At 41.5% G+C, this 20,349-nt stretch overlaps 1 protein-coding gene across 4 annotated transcripts in view; it reads right to left on the bottom strand.

Moving 5' to 3' along the window:
• SNX24 (sorting nexin 24) overlaps window positions 1-20,349 on the bottom strand; it is a 160,415-nt gene that overhangs the window by 62,719 nt on the left and 77,347 nt on the right. For 3 of the 4 annotated variants that reach the window (XM_046000978.1, XM_046000977.1, XM_046000979.1), the window contains exon 2: window positions 8,949-9,032. In XM_046000978.1, coding sequence (XP_045856934.1) covers window positions 8,949-9,032 — 84 coding nt within the window. Of the gene's footprint in view, window positions 1-8,948; window positions 9,033-11,296; window positions 11,515-13,453; window positions 13,588-20,349 lie in introns of those variants that run through there. The other variant, XM_046000976.1, reaches the window with a different exon arrangement.

Raw genomic sequence — 20,349 nt, 5'->3', positions numbered from 1 at the left:
AGAGCCATGGAACTATATGACAGTGGGAGTTTCTCCGTCGGCACAGACAGGAAAAAAAATTACGGTGATGGCAGAATCCTAGAACAGCTCCCAAGACCCCGTCTCTTGGTCCATGTGCTATGGTATCCCTTCCCTTGGGTACGGACAGAATCTGTGAACATGGCAGGGGATAGTCACTCCCTTGAGGTCACCTTTTATGAGATGCGGTCCTATAGCAGACCACAGGCTTTGCCATGTGATAGCCCCATGGCTTCGACTTGGGGGTCGCCTCAAAGAGCTGAGAGCTACCCCTGGCCAATAGTCAGCGAGCAAAAAGGGACCTCAGTCCCACAACAGTAAGAAACAGAGTCTCCCCAAAATGAGCTTGGGAGAGGACCCTGAGTCCAGACGGGACCACAGACTCGGCAACACCAGATGTCGGCATGATGAGACCCTAAGCAGAGAACCCAGCAAACCTACGTGCAGAATCCTGACCCAAAGAAACTCTGAGCGGATACAGTCATCTTGTTTTATACTGCTGAGTGTGTGGTGATCTGTTCCACTCCAATGGGGGCTGAGAACCCCCAACGCCGAGGGGCAGGGTGGAAAAGCAGGCAGTCCCTCACTGAGCAGGGGCGGAAACCACACGTTTGGGCAGCAAAGTGTTCCAAGAAGTGGGCACGGTCAGACTGCGCCCAGCAAGGGTAAAGGGTGAGTAAGAAGTGGGAAACGAGAGCCTCCTCTGTCAAGGAATTCTGCCAAGAAAGGAGAGTAATAGGGGCAACATGGGAGAGAAGTGTGGAGTCAAAGGTGGGGTTTTTTATTTTTTTTTTTTTTAAAGATTTTATTTATTTATTTGACAGAGAGAGATCACAAGTAGGCAGAGAGGCAGGCAGAGAGAGAGAGGGAAGCAGGCTCCCTGCTGAGCAGAGAGCCCGATGCGGGGCTCGATCCCTGAGATCATGATCCGAGCTGAAGGCAGAGGCTTTAATGCACTGAGCCACCCAGGCGCCCCTCAAAGGTGGGTGTTATTGTGTTAAATGGGAAATGCTATGCCATGTTCATTTACTGATGAGACTGATCCAATATTGAGGTAAGAGGGGAAGGGAGGGAGAAGGAGGGACAGAGAAGGAGAGAGAAACAACTTATGACTGTCTGTAAGGGAATAAATAACTTATCTCACCTCTACACCATTTGAGGTATTTCTCAAACAGGAACAAAGCCCAAAATGCTCAATTATTCTGTGGTAATAAGCTTATTCAATTCCAGTTTAAGGCTAAAAGAAACTGCCTTTAGAACTACTGAATCATGACATTTCTTACATTGTAAAATAGAAAATCAACTCCATTATCTGTCTCTCACTTTCTCTCTTTTTTAAATCTTGAAGATACAGTCCTGAAAACACTTTTCCTTTTTATTTACGTCAGGAGTGTGCAGGAAGCCGATCATCGTAGCTGCGGGGACCTGTGACAGCATTTGTAGGTGAGTAATGAATGGCTTTAGATGAGGAGAGACAAACCCAAGACAATATGTTTCCAGCAGGGCTCAGCTGCTCACAAGATAAATACTCGTCTGCCATTCCCTCCGATGATTTACTGTTCCTCACAACCCGGGGATCAAGAGCTGTAGGCTCCACAGACCGAGCCAGCCAGCCAGGTGCCCGTCTATTTCTTTTTTATACCATGAGAAGAGTATACTCAGAACTTACTTCATGCAAATGTGCCATTTATACAGTGGTGACAGGGACCATTTTCTTTCTTTCTTTTTAATTTTTTTTAAAGATTTTATTTACTTATTTGAGAGAGAAAGAGAGAGGGTGTGCATGAGTGTTGGGAAGGAGCAGAAGAACGGGGTGGGGGAAGGAATCTCAAGCAGACTCCTTGCTGGGCTCCAAGCCGGTCGTGCGGCTGGATCCCAGGACCCTGAGATCATGATCTGAGCCAAAACCAAGAGTGGGATGCTCAATGGACTGGGCCACCCAGGCGTAGCAATAGTGACCATTTTCCAGAAAGGAACACAGATACTTTCCAGAGCACATGAATAAAAAGATGAAAATGGAACAAAAAAGTTAAGGGAAGAGTGGGGAGCCTTTAGGGTAAAATTCAATCTTTCACTCCACCTTGGCCTCCCTCCGTCCCTAGAGTTCCCTCTAGAAACACAAGCCATGTGTCATAGTCCGGTTTAACCCCATAAGGCAGCTCTGGGGTTCCTCTGAAATGTGTACTTCGTTAATTCAAATACAAGAATGTAGTATTTTATTCAAGCCAAAAGGAGGGAGTAACAAGAATGAGGGCAGTTTATTTAGTGATGAACCAGCTCCCTATGTCCATGAGACCTCCGGGCTGGAGCTGAGAGCCAACAGCCGGGGAGGCACAGACTGGGCAGCTGGCCCGGCCGGCGAGGCTGGTCTCCCCACTCCCGTGATCGCAGGCTTAGGGAGCTAAAGGAGGTTGAGATGTTCTCAAGGATCGCCACTCCAAGTGGTAAACTGCCTGTCTCTAGGGGATGTGGGCAGGTGTCGCAGGGGCCCAGGAGAAGCACATGCAAGCTGAAGGCTCTCTCTGTCACCATGGTCTGGGCCTGAGTGGTGTGGAGAGAACTGTGTCACTTCATTTTTAAAAAGGATACTATGTGAAAAGTGAACAGCGAACAACATCGGGCCCTGCCTGGGTTTCAGTGTGGTGCAGGTTATGGGTTTCCCATCTAGGAATGGGAGAGCTCCAACAGACTTCCCAAGTGTAACATGGGATGGAAATTACAGTGAGCTCAAACCCCATTTTTTTCACCCCAATTATTCCTCCGGTAATCCATAAATATGCATACTATCCTCCAAACATCCCATTTGCCAAATATTTACCGCCCAATAAGAGCCCAACACTAGCAGGCAGTAAGGAAGATACAAAAGATAAGATATGGTCCCTTTTATAAAAAATGCATCTTCTAGTTGGACAAGACTTAGGGACAACCAAATTTTAAGGACCTCTTTGCCACACGGCATAGCAAAGACAGAAAAAGTGATTTTCATACACTGGAGTGAATGGGGAGACTGGCTTGGTGGCCATTGCTGTCTCCTTACGAGAAAGTGAGAAATAAGGTCAACCAGAAAACAGGATTGTGGTTGACACAATAATGGTTCTCCCCAAAGATGTCCACTCCGGGTCCTCGGAACCTGACACCGTGTCACAGTACATGGCTGAAGGGTGGGATTAAATCAAGCCTCTTGAGATCGAGACATTATCCGGGATTATGCAGTTACCACCAATGTAATCTCAATGGAGAGGCCGAAGTGTCCCCGTCAGAGAGGGGAGATGCGAGGACCGGACAGATGAAGACAGAAACAGAATCTGCAGGGGACTTACTGCTGGCGTTCGAGATGGAAGAGGCCACAAACCACAGACTGTGAGCAGCTTCTAGATGCTGGGAAAGGCAGGGAAACGATTCTCTTCCAGAGCCTCCCAGGAGGAACTACTTAGGAAACTATAGAGAGTCTAAGATTACTGGCCTTGAGGGTCAAGGTCCACGATATGGTTGACAACACAGAGACATTGCAATGTATTTGGGAATGGAGAAGGATGAATGAAGAACGAATGAAGAAGGAAAGAATGAAGAATGGAATGAAATGGTGCTTTAGGGAAACTGATCTGTAGCAAAGTGTGAATCAGAAGACAAGGATCAGAAACAAAGCAATGCTTATAAAATGGTAAGACATTGGCTTGAGAGGGCAGAGGAGAAAGGGGTAAGTTAAACGGTGCATAGTGTAAAATTTTGAGGACTCAGGGGACTCAATCAATGGTACTTGATGACCCTGTGAATACGGGAGGTAAGAGAAAGGCGTGAGAGTCACCTCAGGGTTTCGGACCTTGTGGCCTCAGCGCCTGTGATGGGAGAGGGTGGGTGAGGAGGGTTGTTGAAGAGAAGTGACTAAACATAGAACCACACAATAGGACCTGTCAGACTTCAAGAGGCACTGGGATGCCTCATCATGTGGGATGCTGGTTGAACAGGCAGATGACTGGGCTTGGCTGGGTAATACCCAGAATCAGCACTTCAGTCAATGCTGTGCTGATTCTGGGGGTTCAAAGTGCTCACTGTGAAACACACCCACCAGGAAAAGCTAAAAGAAAAAGGAATCAAATACTCCTCATAGCTCTGGAAGAAATGACTGATGTGACCCAAAATTGCAAAGAGGGAGAACTGACCTAACAGAGAGCATACCAATTTAAAGCTTTTGTAAATTAAAATAAATGTCATAGCCATGAGGTCCTGCGTGAAAAATACATCCAGCCAATGGCGAATGTGTTATTATTACCAAGCCACGCAAACTAATGGGCAAGAACAAATGAGACCACTGCAGAGAGACAAAAGAGGGACTACAATGTCTAATAAACAAACTGAAGGCCTACCAAGGAAAACAGCAGCAAGGCCACATACATAAATATAATTTCGGGGGGGGGGGGATATTCAAACCTGTTAAGATTTTGTGATACTTTCAAATATGCCAGTTGCGTTTTAAAATCTGCTATAACCATTTTGAAGCATCATTTGGCAATATACATCAGGGGCTATAAAAACATGCAAACCCTTTGATAGAGCAGGCTTCTTTTTATCATCGAGTGTAAGGAAACCATCTCGAGTACAGAAAAGATTAGATCTCATGAAAGCTATCAATAATTGGAAATTTACCAGGGAGCCTGAGTGGCTCAGTTGGTTAAGCGTCTGCCTTCGGCTCAGGTCATCATCTCAGGGTCCTGGGATAGAGCCCTGCATCAGGCTCCCTGCTTAGTGGGACGCCTGCTTCCCTCTGCCGCTCCCCTGCTTGTGCTCTCTTACCCTCACTCTCTCAAACAAATACCTTTAAAAAATGATTGGAAATGAACCATGTGATGCATACAATCTCCTTTAGTTCATAAAGTAACCCTAGGAAGTTAGTACTGTCATTATTCCTATCCTACACATGGAGAACCTGAGACTTAGGAAGACCATGCAATTTGCTCCAAGGACTTAAGATCCAGGAAGAGGTAAAGGCAGGCTCAGGGACATTCTGGCTCTAAAGAACTACACACTGAACTTCTGCACTAGAATTGTCACCACGCTGGAACACGGTTAGCACAGAAGCATTTGCTTTACTAAAAAAGGTTCAAGAAAAGAGGGGCTTCTGGCTGTCAGCAGAGTAAATGACTCTTAATCTCAGGGTTGCAATTTCGAGCCTTAGGTTGGGTGTAGAGATTGCTTAAAAATAAAATCTTTTTTTTTCCTTGTGATGATTTTCTTTTGTTTTTTTTATAAACATACAATGTATTATTAGCCCCAGGGGTACAGGTCTGTGAATCGTCAGGTTTACACACTTCACAGCACTCACCATAGCAAATACCCTCCCCAATGTCCATAACCCCACCACCCTCTCTCTACCCCCCTCCCCTCAGCAACCCTCAGTTTGTTTGGTGAGATTACGAGTCTCTTATGGTTTGTCTCCCTCCTGATCCCATCTTGTTTCATTTATTCTTTTCCTCCCCCCAAGCCCCTCTTGCTGCATCTCCACTTCCTCATATCAGGGAGATCATATGATAGTTGTCTTTCTCCGATTGACTTATTTGGCTAAGCATAATACCCTCTAGTTCTATCCACGTCGTTGCAAATGGCAAGATTTCATTTCTTTTGATGGCTGCATAGTATTCCATTGTATGTATATACCACATCTTCTTTATCCATTCATCTGTTGATGGACATCTAGGTTCTTTCCATAGTTTGGCTATTGTGGACATTGCTGTTATAAATATTCGGGTGCACATGCCCCTTCGGATCACTACTTTTGTATCTTTAGGGTAAATACCCAGTAGTGCAATTGCTGGGTTGTAGGGTAGTTCTATTTTCAACTTTTTGAGGAACCTCCATGCTGTTTTCCAGGGTGGTTGCACCAGCTTGCATTCCCACCAACAGTGTAGGAGGGTTTCCCTTTCTCCACATCCTCGCCAGCATCTGTCATTCCCTGACTTCTTAATTTTAGCCTTAAAAATAAAATCTTTAAAAAATTTTTCAAGAAACAAAGGAAAAGAGGAATTATAGTATGATAGTAGAAATATGTGTCGGTAACAACAGATAATTTCCCTGACCCCAAACTTTTTGCAAAGTTTAGGTTTATAGTCTAAAATTTATTGGAAAGGAAAAACAAAAAAAACAAAAAACCACCTCCTGAATGTTTTCAACAAATAGAAAGAAATCCTAAGAAATGTGTGAACAACTGGGATATTATCTTCATATTTTAATATCAACAATTATAAAAATTGGGGGGGAGTAATAATCATTTAGAACTTTCCTTAGATGACCACACGAACTGTGAAATGGGTTAACGGTCTTAGTTTCTGCCTCAAAATTAGTCTGACAATAAGCCAGGAGGCACACTTGTCTGCCTCTAGAGTATGGAGAAGATCTATGTGCCCATTATTCTAAAGACGCAAAGAGCTTGGTAAAGAACTCATGCATCATTTTAGAATTAACATGGGGACACAGGCAAACACGCTTACCAAGTAAGAAATACAATGTAAAATGTCAGAAAGACCAGGACACTGACCACACAGCAAATTGCACAGACTGCCGAAAAGGGTGAGTATTTCCGGAAGATTAAATAAGAGATTTGACTGAATATAAAAGGAAAATACAAATATATAAAAATATAACATAAACATATAAAAATATAACACTTAAAACACATCACAAAATTCAAATATGTAAACAGGGGTATCCAAACGGTCATAAAACAGTGAAACTATACAACATCATGGTAGCAAGCAATAAAACCTGTGTATTCTGAGCAAATTTTTTGCTGATTTTCATCCGTAACACAGTTTTCCAGTCAAGGCGACAGATTTCTGCTTTTTTCACATCCTACCATGATCTATACTTAGCTATCCTCTATAGTCACCTTTAAGCCAGATCACATACAATTGCACTGGGCAAGGAAAGGAGACATCCGGCAGCTGCTTTCTGTGCTGCAATGTAGAAGTAAGTAAGCATATAACTACAGCTCTGCCTTATGAAGCTATTTTTATCTCTACATCTTTGTCGGGATGCTTTATTTTTATTTTTATTTTTTATGTTTTAACTTCCTCTTATCTTTTCAGGGTTCCAGGACTCATTGTTAATGCACCACACTCCGCGCTCCATGCAATATGTGCCCTCCTGAATACCCCCCACCAGGCTGTCAGGATGTTTTAGACATGCAAAACTGAGAAAATTGAGAATTTCTACTCTCAACTCTGGTAGGCCTACTGATATGATTACAGGAATAGCTAAAATTATTAACAGGAACTGCAGAATTTGAGGGAAGAGTCTGAGACAACCTAGAAATTTTTTCTGACTCTGATTTTCTGAGAACTGCCTATCAATCTTGGGCAGAAAATAAAATCCCGTTAGAGAACAGGAGGAAGGACCCTGCAGGGGTGAGTGGCATGGGAGCCTCTGGGGCAGGGTGGGCCTAATTGGCAGTCATCTGCTGTGCCGGGTGTGGAGTTGGTCCAGGAGTATCTGGTGGGGACGGCAAGGTTGTGTCAAGGTCACGGTGAGCTGGGAGGTGAGGAAGGGAGCCTGCCTTTGACAGGCCCCTTGGTCCATTCTTGGCTCTTGAAAGGCTGAGCAGGGGTTGGGGTTCTGGTTTTAATCTTAGTGTAGGAATTTATTTCATGCAGTACCCTGCAGAAATCTCCCCAGAATCTGTTTCCTTGAAACACAAGCAAGCCAAAACAATCCCTCAAGAAGGCATGGAGACCCAGATTCCAAGTTTGTTCCTCTTTAAGACCCCCGGGTAGGAGTTTTATAAAGGCTAACGGCAACATCTGGTCTAAATCCATATCCACCTGCACTGTTTCTTTTGGAAGCAAAGCTGGATTTAACAAAATTTTAACAGAAGAATGACATGTATATTATCCCTTGCCATCATAAGAGAAAAGTATACAGAGGGAAAGAGTTTCACTAATTTCTCTGTAATATCCTGTTAAAGTTTATACTCAATATTCCACTCTCCCGACTTAAAGGAAAAAAAGAAGTGAGAAATCTAATTTTTAAAGGAACACTAAGAAACTTTTAATACAGAATAAGCACATTGTCATGTTATTTATATGCTAACAGTTCCCAGAAACTTTAAGAGGTCTTCAATGAAATTAAAAGAATAGACTATCTTTCTTAACGTATTTACTTAGTATCTTCCCGTCTAACTTCTTACCTAATAAAGTGACAGAAGTGAAGAAAATGAATCAGGGCACACATTTACACGTACGTGCAAACACATACACTTGTATATACATTCACAAGCTAGGTCCCGTTATCAAGGTAATGTTAACCCCTCAGTAATAATTCCTAACCTGCAAAACATTAAATTTTGGCAGAAAACAAAAAAATATTCACCCTTCTATTCTTTACTCTTTCTCCCCAAACTCAGCCACTCTTCCTGTATTCTTGTGTCTTTTCTCTAAGACTTGTAACGTTATGAATCCAAGAACTCAAACTTGTCCGGTGGCCTTTACAATGCAAAAGAATGATACGTGTTCCCCTTACACACGTTCACCAAAGAGTCCTTGAATACACGCGCCACGTGTTATCTTTTCCAGGAACGTGTAAGTGTCCACCGCTTTTAATAAATTTCTCCCCACACGATCACCATCTGCTTCCTTCTCTCCTTGTGAAGCACGTGAGGTCTACTTCATGGAAAGAGTCAGGTCTGAGTCTGATTCTCTGTGAACCTCTCAAATTCCTGCAAAAGCTTGCAACTCCCATCTATTTAGGTAAAAGATCTGAACAGAAAACCCACCTCCTCAGGAAGTGCACTTTCAGGGGACTAAATAATTGAAAAGAAAACTTAATCTATGATCAAAGAAATCCTACTGTGCCAAGAACTACTCGTGCTCTCAGAAAACACAGAAAGCAGTTTCAACCTTAGAGCATCTACCGTATAAGGAAAAAGGGGAAGAAAAATTTACCTTTTTGTGCAAGGCGTGAAATTCGCTGTACCTTTTTTCAACAAAGTGTTTTCTTCCATTCATTAACACTTCTATCTTAAACACCTAAGGAAAAAAAAAATTAAAAAGATTAATTCCACCAGTTCAAAACCCTCAATTGTCTGATGTGGTAAGTTTGTGACCGTGATATATTTCATCCCTTTAATTACAGTAGCTGATCCCCCAAAACCCAGAAGGCTCAGGAGACCCTGGGCCAACAGCACTGATTAATGAGTGCTCAGGCCAAATGCTTTAGTTAGTACAAACTGAAGTATCCCCTTAACGTGTCTAACAGAAACTGAAACGCGTTCACAGGCTCCTTAACTTTCTAATCAGAGCACATTCCTCCCTTAAGATTGTTTCACCAAACGGGTTTGATGGTATCGAAATAAAGCATTTGGACAAGAATGAGAGCCTGGGAGAAGGGACGGGCCCCAGAATCCCATTACGGGTATGAGGACGATGACGGCCGTGCTGTGTCATCTCTAAGACAATCAGGCAAATGGCAGTGCATTTTAGGTTAATTTCTTCCTAACCTGCATATTCATCTCTAGTCTCCGCTGGGCCTTATTCTGCTGTTTGCAAAACAGGGAAAATGTAGTAAAGGCTCATTTTCCCGGCATGATGCCAGTGACAGCCTGTGCTCCCACCTCCAGGAGGTTGAAAGGCCAGAAGAAAAGGCTCTCTGAGTGCGCTAATTAGTAGGCGCTAACATGACATTCTCTTGATTCTTAGGTCAGCGGGTCAAGACTGGGAGCAAGGGATGAGAAAGATTGTGAAATGCTGATGGAAACACAATGTTCAGACGGGGTGAGGGCAGGACGCTTGGTGAGAACGGAAGAGAAGGTGATCTGTTATTTTCAAAAGGGTGTCTCTGACTCCTGTTTTGCTGAGCAAGTTGTGGACGACGCCAAGAAGATGGATATTGTTCAATGAGTTCGTAAGCCTAATTTCTTGTTTCAGTTGCTCTTCTGGAAAAAACCAGAGTTGAGGTCACAGGACACCAGAACGTATTAGAAGCATGCTGACTTTAATTCTAAAGAAAACTTACGTTAGCTCATGAAACACAAGGGCGCACACTGTCATTATGAAAACACATTCCGTATGGCTCTACCTTGCTCCCTCTAACTCGTAAGTATGACTTTTCTTGAAAAGACAAAATTATGTCACACGCATAATGTGTTTGTAGATTTGTACTTTTTAGAATCAGAAACAAAATCTTGTGTCATATGACTCAGCTGAAGAAACCTGCTTTTATTAAAGCAGTTGGTAAATATTTACCAGTTCAATCAATATCTTATACTAACATTTGGTTTTTCAAGAAACCTCCTTAAAAAATGCTTTCCTTTGGTCAATTTGTGAAAATACTCTCTTCTAAAACCAGATCCATATGCTTCCAAGTCTCAGATGTGTGTCTACTATTTTTAAGAAAAATATTCTGTTCACTAATTCACCAAAGAAATCTCCCCTCCTTCAAAGACGCTGCCAGGAAGAGGAGGAGGGAAACACCCTGAGAAACACGAACACGAGAAGCTCAGCTTCAACACACGGGCTTGGTTAATAGGACACAGAGTGCCTTTTTAGCGTCGGGCCCCAGAGTTAAATCAGGACAATGTGGGAGCAGGAGAAGTCCTTTCCATCTGCAGAACGGCAGGAAAGAAATGAAGTCATGCTCCGAGTCCAGTTAAGGGGGGGGGGGCGTCATCATAAAACCCACCACTTTAATTGGTACGTTTGCTGCAGAAGCCACAGAAGCAGAAAGCTGAAGACTCGGAAAGGCTCAACCTACCGGATCATCCTCTTGAAGGCCGGGGATGAGACACATTACACAGCAGCTGCCTCATGGAACGTCATCCCTTCTATCGACCAGACGGCTCCATTTCCAAGTTCCACAGTTACTCTTCAGTCACTCAGTTTATGGGGGGGTGGGGGGGGTAGTTTGGACACACACGCACACGCACACACACACACACCACACATGTACCTGCATGGTACATTTTCATGCTCATATTTTTCTTTTGTTGCTACTTCAAAAATGTACCCTATACCTTATATTGTTCAGACTTCTTTTAAATTTCATATCTTGGGAAGGAAGCTGGTTAATCAGAATTTCCAGGGCAAAGTGAAGGAAGAAATGGAACCAATGTAATAAATCTTATTTTCCTGAATTCCACAGCTGTAGTTTCTTTTTGTTGTTGTTGTTGGGTTTTGTTTTTGGTTTTTTTTGTTTTTGTTTTTTTAGTAAGTTTCTGATACATGGTGTCTCTGCTCCCTGGAAAATCTTTCTCCTGCTTTGTTCTTTTGGCAAACTCAGAGTAGCGATTACCTACCTCTAAGGTAGGGACAGCACAAGGAATGCTGGGAAAGCCTGCAGCACAGTGTCTGGTATTCATTCATTCATTCATTCGTTCATTTATTTAGCAGATATTTGCTGAGGGGCTGCAATGCACTCAGGGGTTGCTCTAGGCTCTGGGGATTCAGCAGTGAACAAAAGAGGCAAGAGCTCAGGCTTCCAGGCGCATCTATCCGAACCGGCGAGGGAGGTCGACTATAAATATATGAATGAATACAATGAAGTCAGGAAATGAAAAGCCCTGTGGAGAACAAGGCAGCAGGGTAATGACACAGAGCTGAACGAGGGTGTTGTTTCAGACAGCATACTGTCAGAGAAGGTCTCCCCAGGCAGAGTGGCAGTGAGAGGTACAATATCTGGACACAAATGCCCAGAAAAGTTGAATGTAGCTTCCTCTGGAATTTCAGACTGGGAGTGGGTGGACAAGGACTTTTTTTTTTTTTTTTTTTAAATTTCTGTTTACAGATTTTTTTAAAAAATTAAAGCCTAGAGCAGGGTGATTTCCAAGTCTGGTCAAGATGGTGTTACAGGGAGCAGATTTACTCCCCCACCAGAAACAACTCAAAATATGTGGGAAAGATATGGCTCTCAAGACATCAGACATGAGGAAATGAAGAAGAGTGAGAGACAAAAGAAACAAAGTTGAGCCCTGTGGTTACCCAGTCAGAGCCCTGAGGGGAAGTGAGGGGAAGCCAGTTCCATGGACAGAGTACTGCGACAGAGTGAGCTGCGCACAGAGAGGACTCCAGCGACCTGCCAGAGGTCTCCCTCCAGCATTTAGCTGAACCCTTGTCAACACGTAGGATTGGGGAAACTTACCCAAGGATAAGAAGACTTAGCAAGAAGAGTGTTCAGAGCTCACAGAGAACTGGGCATATAGCCTGTTACCAAATGCCAGGGTAGAAAACCTCATCATTCATGAAACATTAGTTAGAGTTCTCAAAAACGTCTTGCTTTAGTAGTAGGACAAAATTAACAGTAGATTAACAGCTCTTTTAGTCCAGTATATTTTAAAAAAAAAGCTTAAAACAAGACCTAAAGAATATAAACTCTTTCCAAGTAACTTAACCACATGCCAGGACAAAGTTCAAGAATATTTTTAGGAATATAAAAATATCTAGTACCTAACAAGATAAAGTTCACAGGGTCTGGCATCCCATCAAAAAGAAGAAGGAAAGGGGGGCAGTGGGAGAGATGGGGTGGCTGGGGGATGGGGGAGGGTATGTGCTATGGTAAGTGCTATGAATTGTGTAAGACTGATGATTCACAGACATGTACCCCTGAAACAAAGAATATGTTAATAAAAATACGTTAATAAAAAATAAATAAATAAAGACAATCCTAAAATTAAAGAAAAAAAAAGAGGCAGGAAAATACAACTCACAATAAGAAGAAAAACCAGTCAATAGAAACTGATCCAGAAATCACACAGATGATCAAATCAGTAGATAAAAGCATTAAAATCACTATTACAAGGCAATTTCTTCTATATAGAAATCCAGAGGAAAGCGTGACCATGACGATGGGAGATACTAAAAAGACACACAGCAAGTCTGGGTCCCACTGATGAAATCAACAACATCAATAATTAAAACAAATACACTGGATGGGATTTAAACAGACTAGACACTGCAGAAGAAAAGCTAAGGGAGCTTAAAGATGCAGAAACAGAAACTGTCCCAAATGAAAAAAAAAGGGAACAAAAACTAAAAAATAGCTACACAGAGCATTGGTAAACTATGGGACAAATTGAAAGAGAAGAATATATGTATAATTGGAGTCCCCACAGGAGAGCAGAGACAGGAGACTGGGGCTAGCGGAAAAGACAAATATATTTAAAGAAATTATGACCAAAATTTTTCCAAATTTGATGAAAACTATAACACCACAAATCTAAAAAAAATCCCAATGGATCCAAATACAAGAGACATGGTGGGGGAAAAACCCATAATTCTAGGCAAATCACAACCAAATTCTTTAAAACCAGTAAGAAAGAGAAAAATCTGAAAAGCAGCCAGGGAAAAAAGAGACATTAGGAGAAAAGAAAGAAAGGTAAGTTGGATACCACATTTCTTCAATACTTCCATAAATAAGTGTATACAAGAGTGACTCAATGCATATATATTCCACTTACGCTTTACTGTCACAGCAGTATGTTCTGTGTAAAGTAGCATGTGGGCGCCTGGGTGGCTCAGTGGGTTAAAGCCTCTGCCTTCGGCTCAGGTCATGATCTCAGGGTCCTGGGATCAAGCCCCGCGTCGGGCTCTCTGCTCAGCAGGGAGCCTGCTTCCCCCTCTTTCTCTCTGCCTGCCTCTCTGCCTACTTGTAATTTCTGTCTGTCAAATAAATAAATAAAATCTTTTTTAAAAAAAGTAGCATGTGTAAAATAAAATGTACAAGTTAAGGCCAAATTTTTAATCATATTTTTAGAGCATTCCAGTACTTCTCCCCAGTCAAATAGCAATAACAAGGGAACAAGAACAACAAGGATTTTTCTAGTACTTATGTGCAGGCACAGCTCTGAGCTCTTTACTCATAATAATCACTCATTTAGTTCTCACCACTCCAAATGAAATAGGTAGTATTATCCCCATTTTACATGTCAGGAAACCGAGGTAAGGATTAAGTAACTTGACCATAGTAGAGTTGCCTTTTGAACACAGCAATCTGGTTCCTGAACCTGCCCTTCTAACCACTGCGTAAAACTCTCAATGAGCAGAGTTTAGACAGCCCCATTTCTTGGACGAAATGTTCTGGATAAGGACAACACCTTCCATTCATTCCTCTCTGGAGGTTCTGTCCCCTAGATGGGCTTCTGAGGAGCACAGACACCTGGCAGGGACAGGGCTCATGGTGTCACGAGGTCTTTATTCTCAAATCTTTGGAGGTTGGGCCCCTTTCAATGGAACCAGACCAATAATCTTTATAAAAAGCATACAACTCTGTAGAGTAGAAGGATACTTTTTTATATTACCTCCTCCTGTCAGGATCTGTGCCCACACTGTCCCCTCAATCTCCTTATAATGTGGTTCCAAATGTTAGCTCGTATGGCTTTCACTTAAAAACAATTAGTATGTACTTATAAAAAAAAAGTTTCAAAAACTCCAAAGACTGTAAATTTAAAAGTTTAAGTTTCTTACTTAAAAGACTTGTGTAGTCCGTGCCAACTCAAGAGGGATCTTAAGAATTCTTTCACAAATTGTCCCCAGACATATAAGCTCTGTATGTACACATGTATACAGAAGTTGTTACTTTCTTACACTAACTGTAGCCATATCATAGGGTCCTACTACCTCACTTCTACGAATTTTATTTTTTACCTTATTTTATTTATTTAGTACATGTTGAACATCTTACCAGCACATTTTGCAATGCCTAATTCTTTAATGGCTACCTAGTACTCCTATGTATACTTGTTATCAAACTTTAATTAATTAGGACCCTAAGGTAGATATGAAGTCACTGTACTATTTTGTACCATACACACTCAAGTATATATGTATGTTTATATAGTAGATGCATGAACATGGAGGTTAGGGGCACCAACCCCCCATGCAATCGAAAACCCATGTATAACTTTTGATCCCCCCAAAACTTGGCTACCAATAGCCTACAGTTGTTAACACAAACAGTTGATTAACATTATTTATATGTTACATGTATTGTATACTGTATTCTTACAATAAAGTAAGCTAGAGAAAAGAATATGTTAAGAAAATCATAAAAAATACATTTACAGGGCGCCTGGGTGGCTCAGTGGTTTAAGCCGCTGCCTTCAGCTCAGGTCATGATCTCAGGGTCCTGGGATCGAGTCCCACGTCGGGCTCTCTGCACTGAAGGGAGCCTGCTTCCCTCTCACTCTCTCTGCCTGCCTCTCTGCCTACTTGTGATCTCTCTCTGTCAAAATTAATAAATCTTTAAAAAAAAAAAAATACATTTACAGTACTGTACTATACTTACTGGAAAAAAAAATCCACATAAAAGTAGACCCACACAGTTCAAACCCAGACTGCTCAATGCCAACTGTATATGTTTATGTATTTTATTTATATATAAATATAGACATAATCCTTGTTTCTGTATATATACTTACATATATATGTATACACACACACACACACACACACACACACACACACAGGATAAATTACCAAAAACTTCACCAATTTACCACCCTCCCCACCCCACAAAGTTACACAACAGCTAACAGGCTATGGAATGTCTGGCCCGTCCTAACCAACACTGGCTATTGGTCACTTTGGCAAGCTGGCGAATGAAATGAGAATTAATTGGATGTATTTTAACCAGTGTGTATAGTGGCATAAGTTTCCATTCCAACGATCTCACATAAAATCACACAGAGGTCCCACCTCCCTGTCTAACCCTCTATTCTTGGAGATATCCTTGTTCTCAAAGATTTCCAGAAATTCCTCTAGATAAAGCAAGGAAGGCTTCATGTAACTAAAAAAACATATTAAGATTTCCATTTAGGTTTGCTTAAAAAAAAAAAAACAACACATACACAAATTATATTGTTCATGTGACTAAATTCTAGCCACACGCTTGGGAACATTATTAAGTCATTACATTTTAGTTGAAAAGGAAAATAGATACGTTAAAGACAAGATTTCCATTCCTAATTGTAGTTTTCATTACATGTTAGAGCCAGTTTTTTTCCTTTGTGATAGTATCTCTGCAATCTGGAAGCCCATGATAAAATATTTCAAAATTTGGGTCTACACCTAATTTTCTAGGAATGTGTTTTAAGAAATAAAATAAACTTAAGCTAAGGAAGAATTTAACTCATATTCCAGCAGAATGGCCTCCTGACTTCAGAAGCTCATACTTTGGGGTGCCTGAGTGGCTCAGTGGGTTGGGCCTCTGCCTTGGGCTCAGGTCATGATCTCAGGGTCCTGGGATCAAGCCCCGCATCGGGCTCTCTGCTCAGCGGGGAGCCTGCTTCCCTCTCTCTCTCTGCCTGCCTCTCTGCCTCCTTGTGATCTCTGTCAAATTAAAAAAAAAAGAAGCTCATACTTTACAAAGTTATTCACTTCTAAGCAAAGCAAAAACAATTTTTTTTCCTGTAACAGGCAAAAATATCTAATAAATAATTTAAATGCCTTTCAACTATAGGTGGGGACTCTATATACAAATAAAACTTGGGGTGCCTGGGTGGCTCAGTCAGTTAAGCATCTGCCTTTAGCTCAGGTCATGATCCTGGGGTCCTGGGATCAAGTCCCATGCCAAGCTTCTTGCTCAGTGGGGAGTCTGCTTTCCCCTCTCCCTGCCACTCCCCCATGTTATGCTCGCTCTCTCCCTCTCTTTCTCTCTCTCTAATAAATAAATAAAATCTTCTTTAAAAGCACACACACACACACACACACACACAAAACAAATAACAAATAAAGTCCAGAGCTCCAAGTGCTTTGGGTCACAAAACTGTTATGCTGATAACATGAGATACCCACAAAGGACAACGACCAGCTTCAAATATGACTTTTCTTATTTATGTTTTAATACTCGCTCAATTAGAACAACATGCCCCAAATATTAACTCTAGGCTTGAAATCAACTCTGGGCTTGAAATACTCTCTTTCTTGACTCAGAACAAACAAGGAAGATAAAACAAAATTTAAAAGACTTATTTCGGGGCGCCTGGGTGGCTCAGTGGATTAAGCCGCTGCCTTCAGCTCAGGTCATGATCTCGGGGTCCTGGGATCGAGCCCCGCGTCGGGTTCTCTGCTCCACGGGGAGCCTGCTTCCTCCTCTCTCTCTGCCTGCCTCTCTGCCTACTTGTGATCTCTCTCTGTCAAATAAATAAAATAAAATCTAAAAAAAAAAAAGACTGTTATTTCACTTACAAAAAGCTACACCGCTAAAAGGGCCATTTACTGTGTGCCTGTTGGGAGCCAGGCTTTTTTTTTCTTTTTTCTTTTTTTTAGATTTCATTTATTTATTTGAGAGGGAGAGAGAGAGAATGAAAGAAAGAGAGAGCATGAGAAGGGGAAGGGTCAGAGTGAGAAGCAGACTCCCTGCCGAGCAGGGAGCCTGATGTGGGACTCTTATCCTGGGACTCCAGGATCACAACCTGAACCAGGCAGTCACTTAATCAACTGAGCCACCCAGGCATCCCCAAGGGAGCCAGGCTCTTAACATGTATGAATTCATAGGACAGTTCTTTTATGAGGGAAACATGGTAAGAAATCCTCTAACTATAAATTATTATGATATTAAATGACTAGGTATACAGTGCAATAAAACTAGTGTAAAAATTTAATTTGTCCTTATTCTGAGGCTTAAATCATATTTCTTCTAATCCAAGATGCCACACTGGTCAACTGAGAGGCATTATTAATTTTATTATATTTGGTTGCAGAGAAACTGCTAATAGCTTTCTTCATGCCTTAGAAAACATGTAAATTTCATAAATTTTAAAATATTTTTAAGAAGAAGACTGTTTCAAATAAACCACTGCTTAAGGAAAAAAAGACAGTTCTATAAGTAATCACCACTAGAGAACAGCTCCATAAGAACTGGGCACTAATACATGTGGTTTTTTTTTTTTTTAAACAATGCCTCTTGGGCGCCTGGGTGGCTCAGTGGGTTAAGCCGCTGCCTTCGGCTCAGGTCATGATCTCAGGGTCCTGGGATCGAGTCCCGCTTCGGGCTCTCTGCTCAGCAGGGAGCCTGCTTCCCTCTCTCTCTCTCTCTGCCTGCCTCTCCATCTACTTGTGATCTCTCTCTGTCAAATAAATAAATAAAATCTTAAAAAAAAAAAACAAAAAAAAAAAACCAATGCCTCTTTGCAAAGAAAATTCATGACACCAAAAGGACCCTCCCCCTGCCCAAATAAGAAAAATCTCTGACAAAAGAACAAAAACTAATTAAGAAAAACAAACTTAGAGCAAGAGGAAATACTAAGGACAAAAAAGAAATCTAAGTTTCCTAAGCTAGGAAGATCAAAAGTATTTACCATATCACAGGGAAAAATAAGGTGTTCTACCTACTCTGGAATTTTTTTTTTTTTAATTACAGTAATGAAGAAAAAAAAAACTGGCAAAATACAGATGAAAAAAAGCAGGAACAAAGATATTAAGATGACCCCAAACTTTTTCTTTGACACACTAAATGCCTCCCCTACAAAATGTAGAACAATATCAGCAAAGTTTTACTAGACTATTATTTCATAATCATCTAAATTATTACTCACATAGAAAGGCACAAAAAGGCCATTTCAGCTGTGGGCAAACTCAGAAAATGAATATCTCATACATACATTTTTTAAAAAAGATTTTTAATGTACTTATTTGAGAAAGAGCACGCATGTGCACATGATACACTCAAGTGGGGAGAGGGGCAGAAGAAGAGGGAGAATCCTTGATCCCAAAGTGGGTCTTAATCCCAGGACCCTGAGATCATGACCTGCTCTGAATCCAAGAGTTGGCTGCTTAACTAGCTGAGCCACCCAAGTGTTCCCAAACCCCCACATGCTTTTTGCAAAAAATTACTGAAGATGTAGAATTGTCAATGGCTAGAAGAACTCAAAAATATATAAAAGTGGGCGCCTGGGTGGCTCAGTGGGTTAAGCCTCTGCCTTTGGCTCAGGTCATGATCTCAGGGTCCTGGAATCGAGCCCCGCATCAGGCTCTCTGCTCATCGGGGAGACTGCTTCCTCCTCTCCCTCTCTCTGTGCCTGCCTCTCTGCCTCTCTGTGATCTCTCTCTGTAAATAAATAAATAAAATCTTTAAAAAAAAAAATATATATATATAAAAGTAATATGTTTTTATATATTTGATATACTCATTTTTACATATTTGCTTATATAGTTTTAAATATATTAAATATATTTTATTTTAAATGTATAATTTATATTTAATATATAAGATATATAATATACAATAAAATAATAAATATATTAAAATATATACCAAAGTATCTACCAAAAAGTATATTTAACAATAACACAGAAGTCCAGCCATTGTTGTTGTCATCATCAAAGACTATGATGCTGGGACACCGTAAATGAATACAGAGGAAGGCGACATTATCCAGTGGCTGTTATTAGGAGGCAGCTGAGGCAATTCCCAGCAGGAAGCACACAGGGGTTTCATGGTCACATGGACACAGCTTCCTCACAGGCCACTCTGTTGCTCATGTGTGCAAACTGAGGGCTGCGGGGGGTGGGGTGGGGTTCGGGGAATGGGGTAGCTGGGTGATGGACACTGGGAAGGGTATTGCTATGGTGAGTGCTGTGAATTGTATAAGATGATGAATTACAGACCTGTACCCCTGAAACAAATCATATGTTTTATGTTAATAAAAATTTAATAAAACACACACACACATACACACACACAACACACAGACAAAGAAAACGGCTTGTGGTTAAAGTACTGGGTACGCAGACAAATATAAGTCTCCAGAAATCCATAGAAAACCTGTTCATAATTCCACACCCAGGCAAACCAAGAAGGTAAAGGGCTCTTTCCAGATACGCAGGAGCATTTTATGGATTATGTAGACTGTGATGAAATATTCTCTGAAGTTACTTCTTAAAAATGGAATGTAAGAGGCGCCTGGGTGGCTCAGTGGGTTAAGGCCTCTGCCTTCAGCTCGGGTCATGATCTCAGGGTCCTGGGATAGGGCCCCACATCCGGCTCTCTGCTCAGTGGGGAGCCTGCTTCCCCCGCCCCCCACCCCCCGCCTGCCTCTCTGCCTACTTGTGATTGCTGTCTGTCAAATACACAAATAAAATCTTTAAAAAAAAAAAAAAGAATGTAAAGAGGAAGCCAAAAAGCTGTGCCCCTAACCTAGAATGAAAATGCTAGAAAAATCCCAAAATGGCAGCTTGGTAGCCTGAACAGTATTCAAACTAGAATAAGAAGCCAGAGGGTTCCAAGAAGTATGCTGAAGAGAATTGATATGATTAATATCAATTATAGAAATTAATAGAATTATAGAAATTAATAGAAATAAGAATTACAGAAAATAAGCCATTAGTGATGGTCTGTGAAGGCAAAAAAAAAAAA

Source organism: Meles meles, chromosome 3 (assembly GCF_922984935.1).
Source record: "Meles meles chromosome 3, mMelMel3.1 paternal haplotype, whole genome shotgun sequence".
Classification (NCBI taxonomy): Eukaryota; Metazoa; Chordata; class Mammalia; order Carnivora; family Mustelidae; genus Meles; species Meles meles.
Note: the sequence above shows the minus strand (reverse complement) of the source record. Positions and strands in the feature narration are given on the sequence as shown.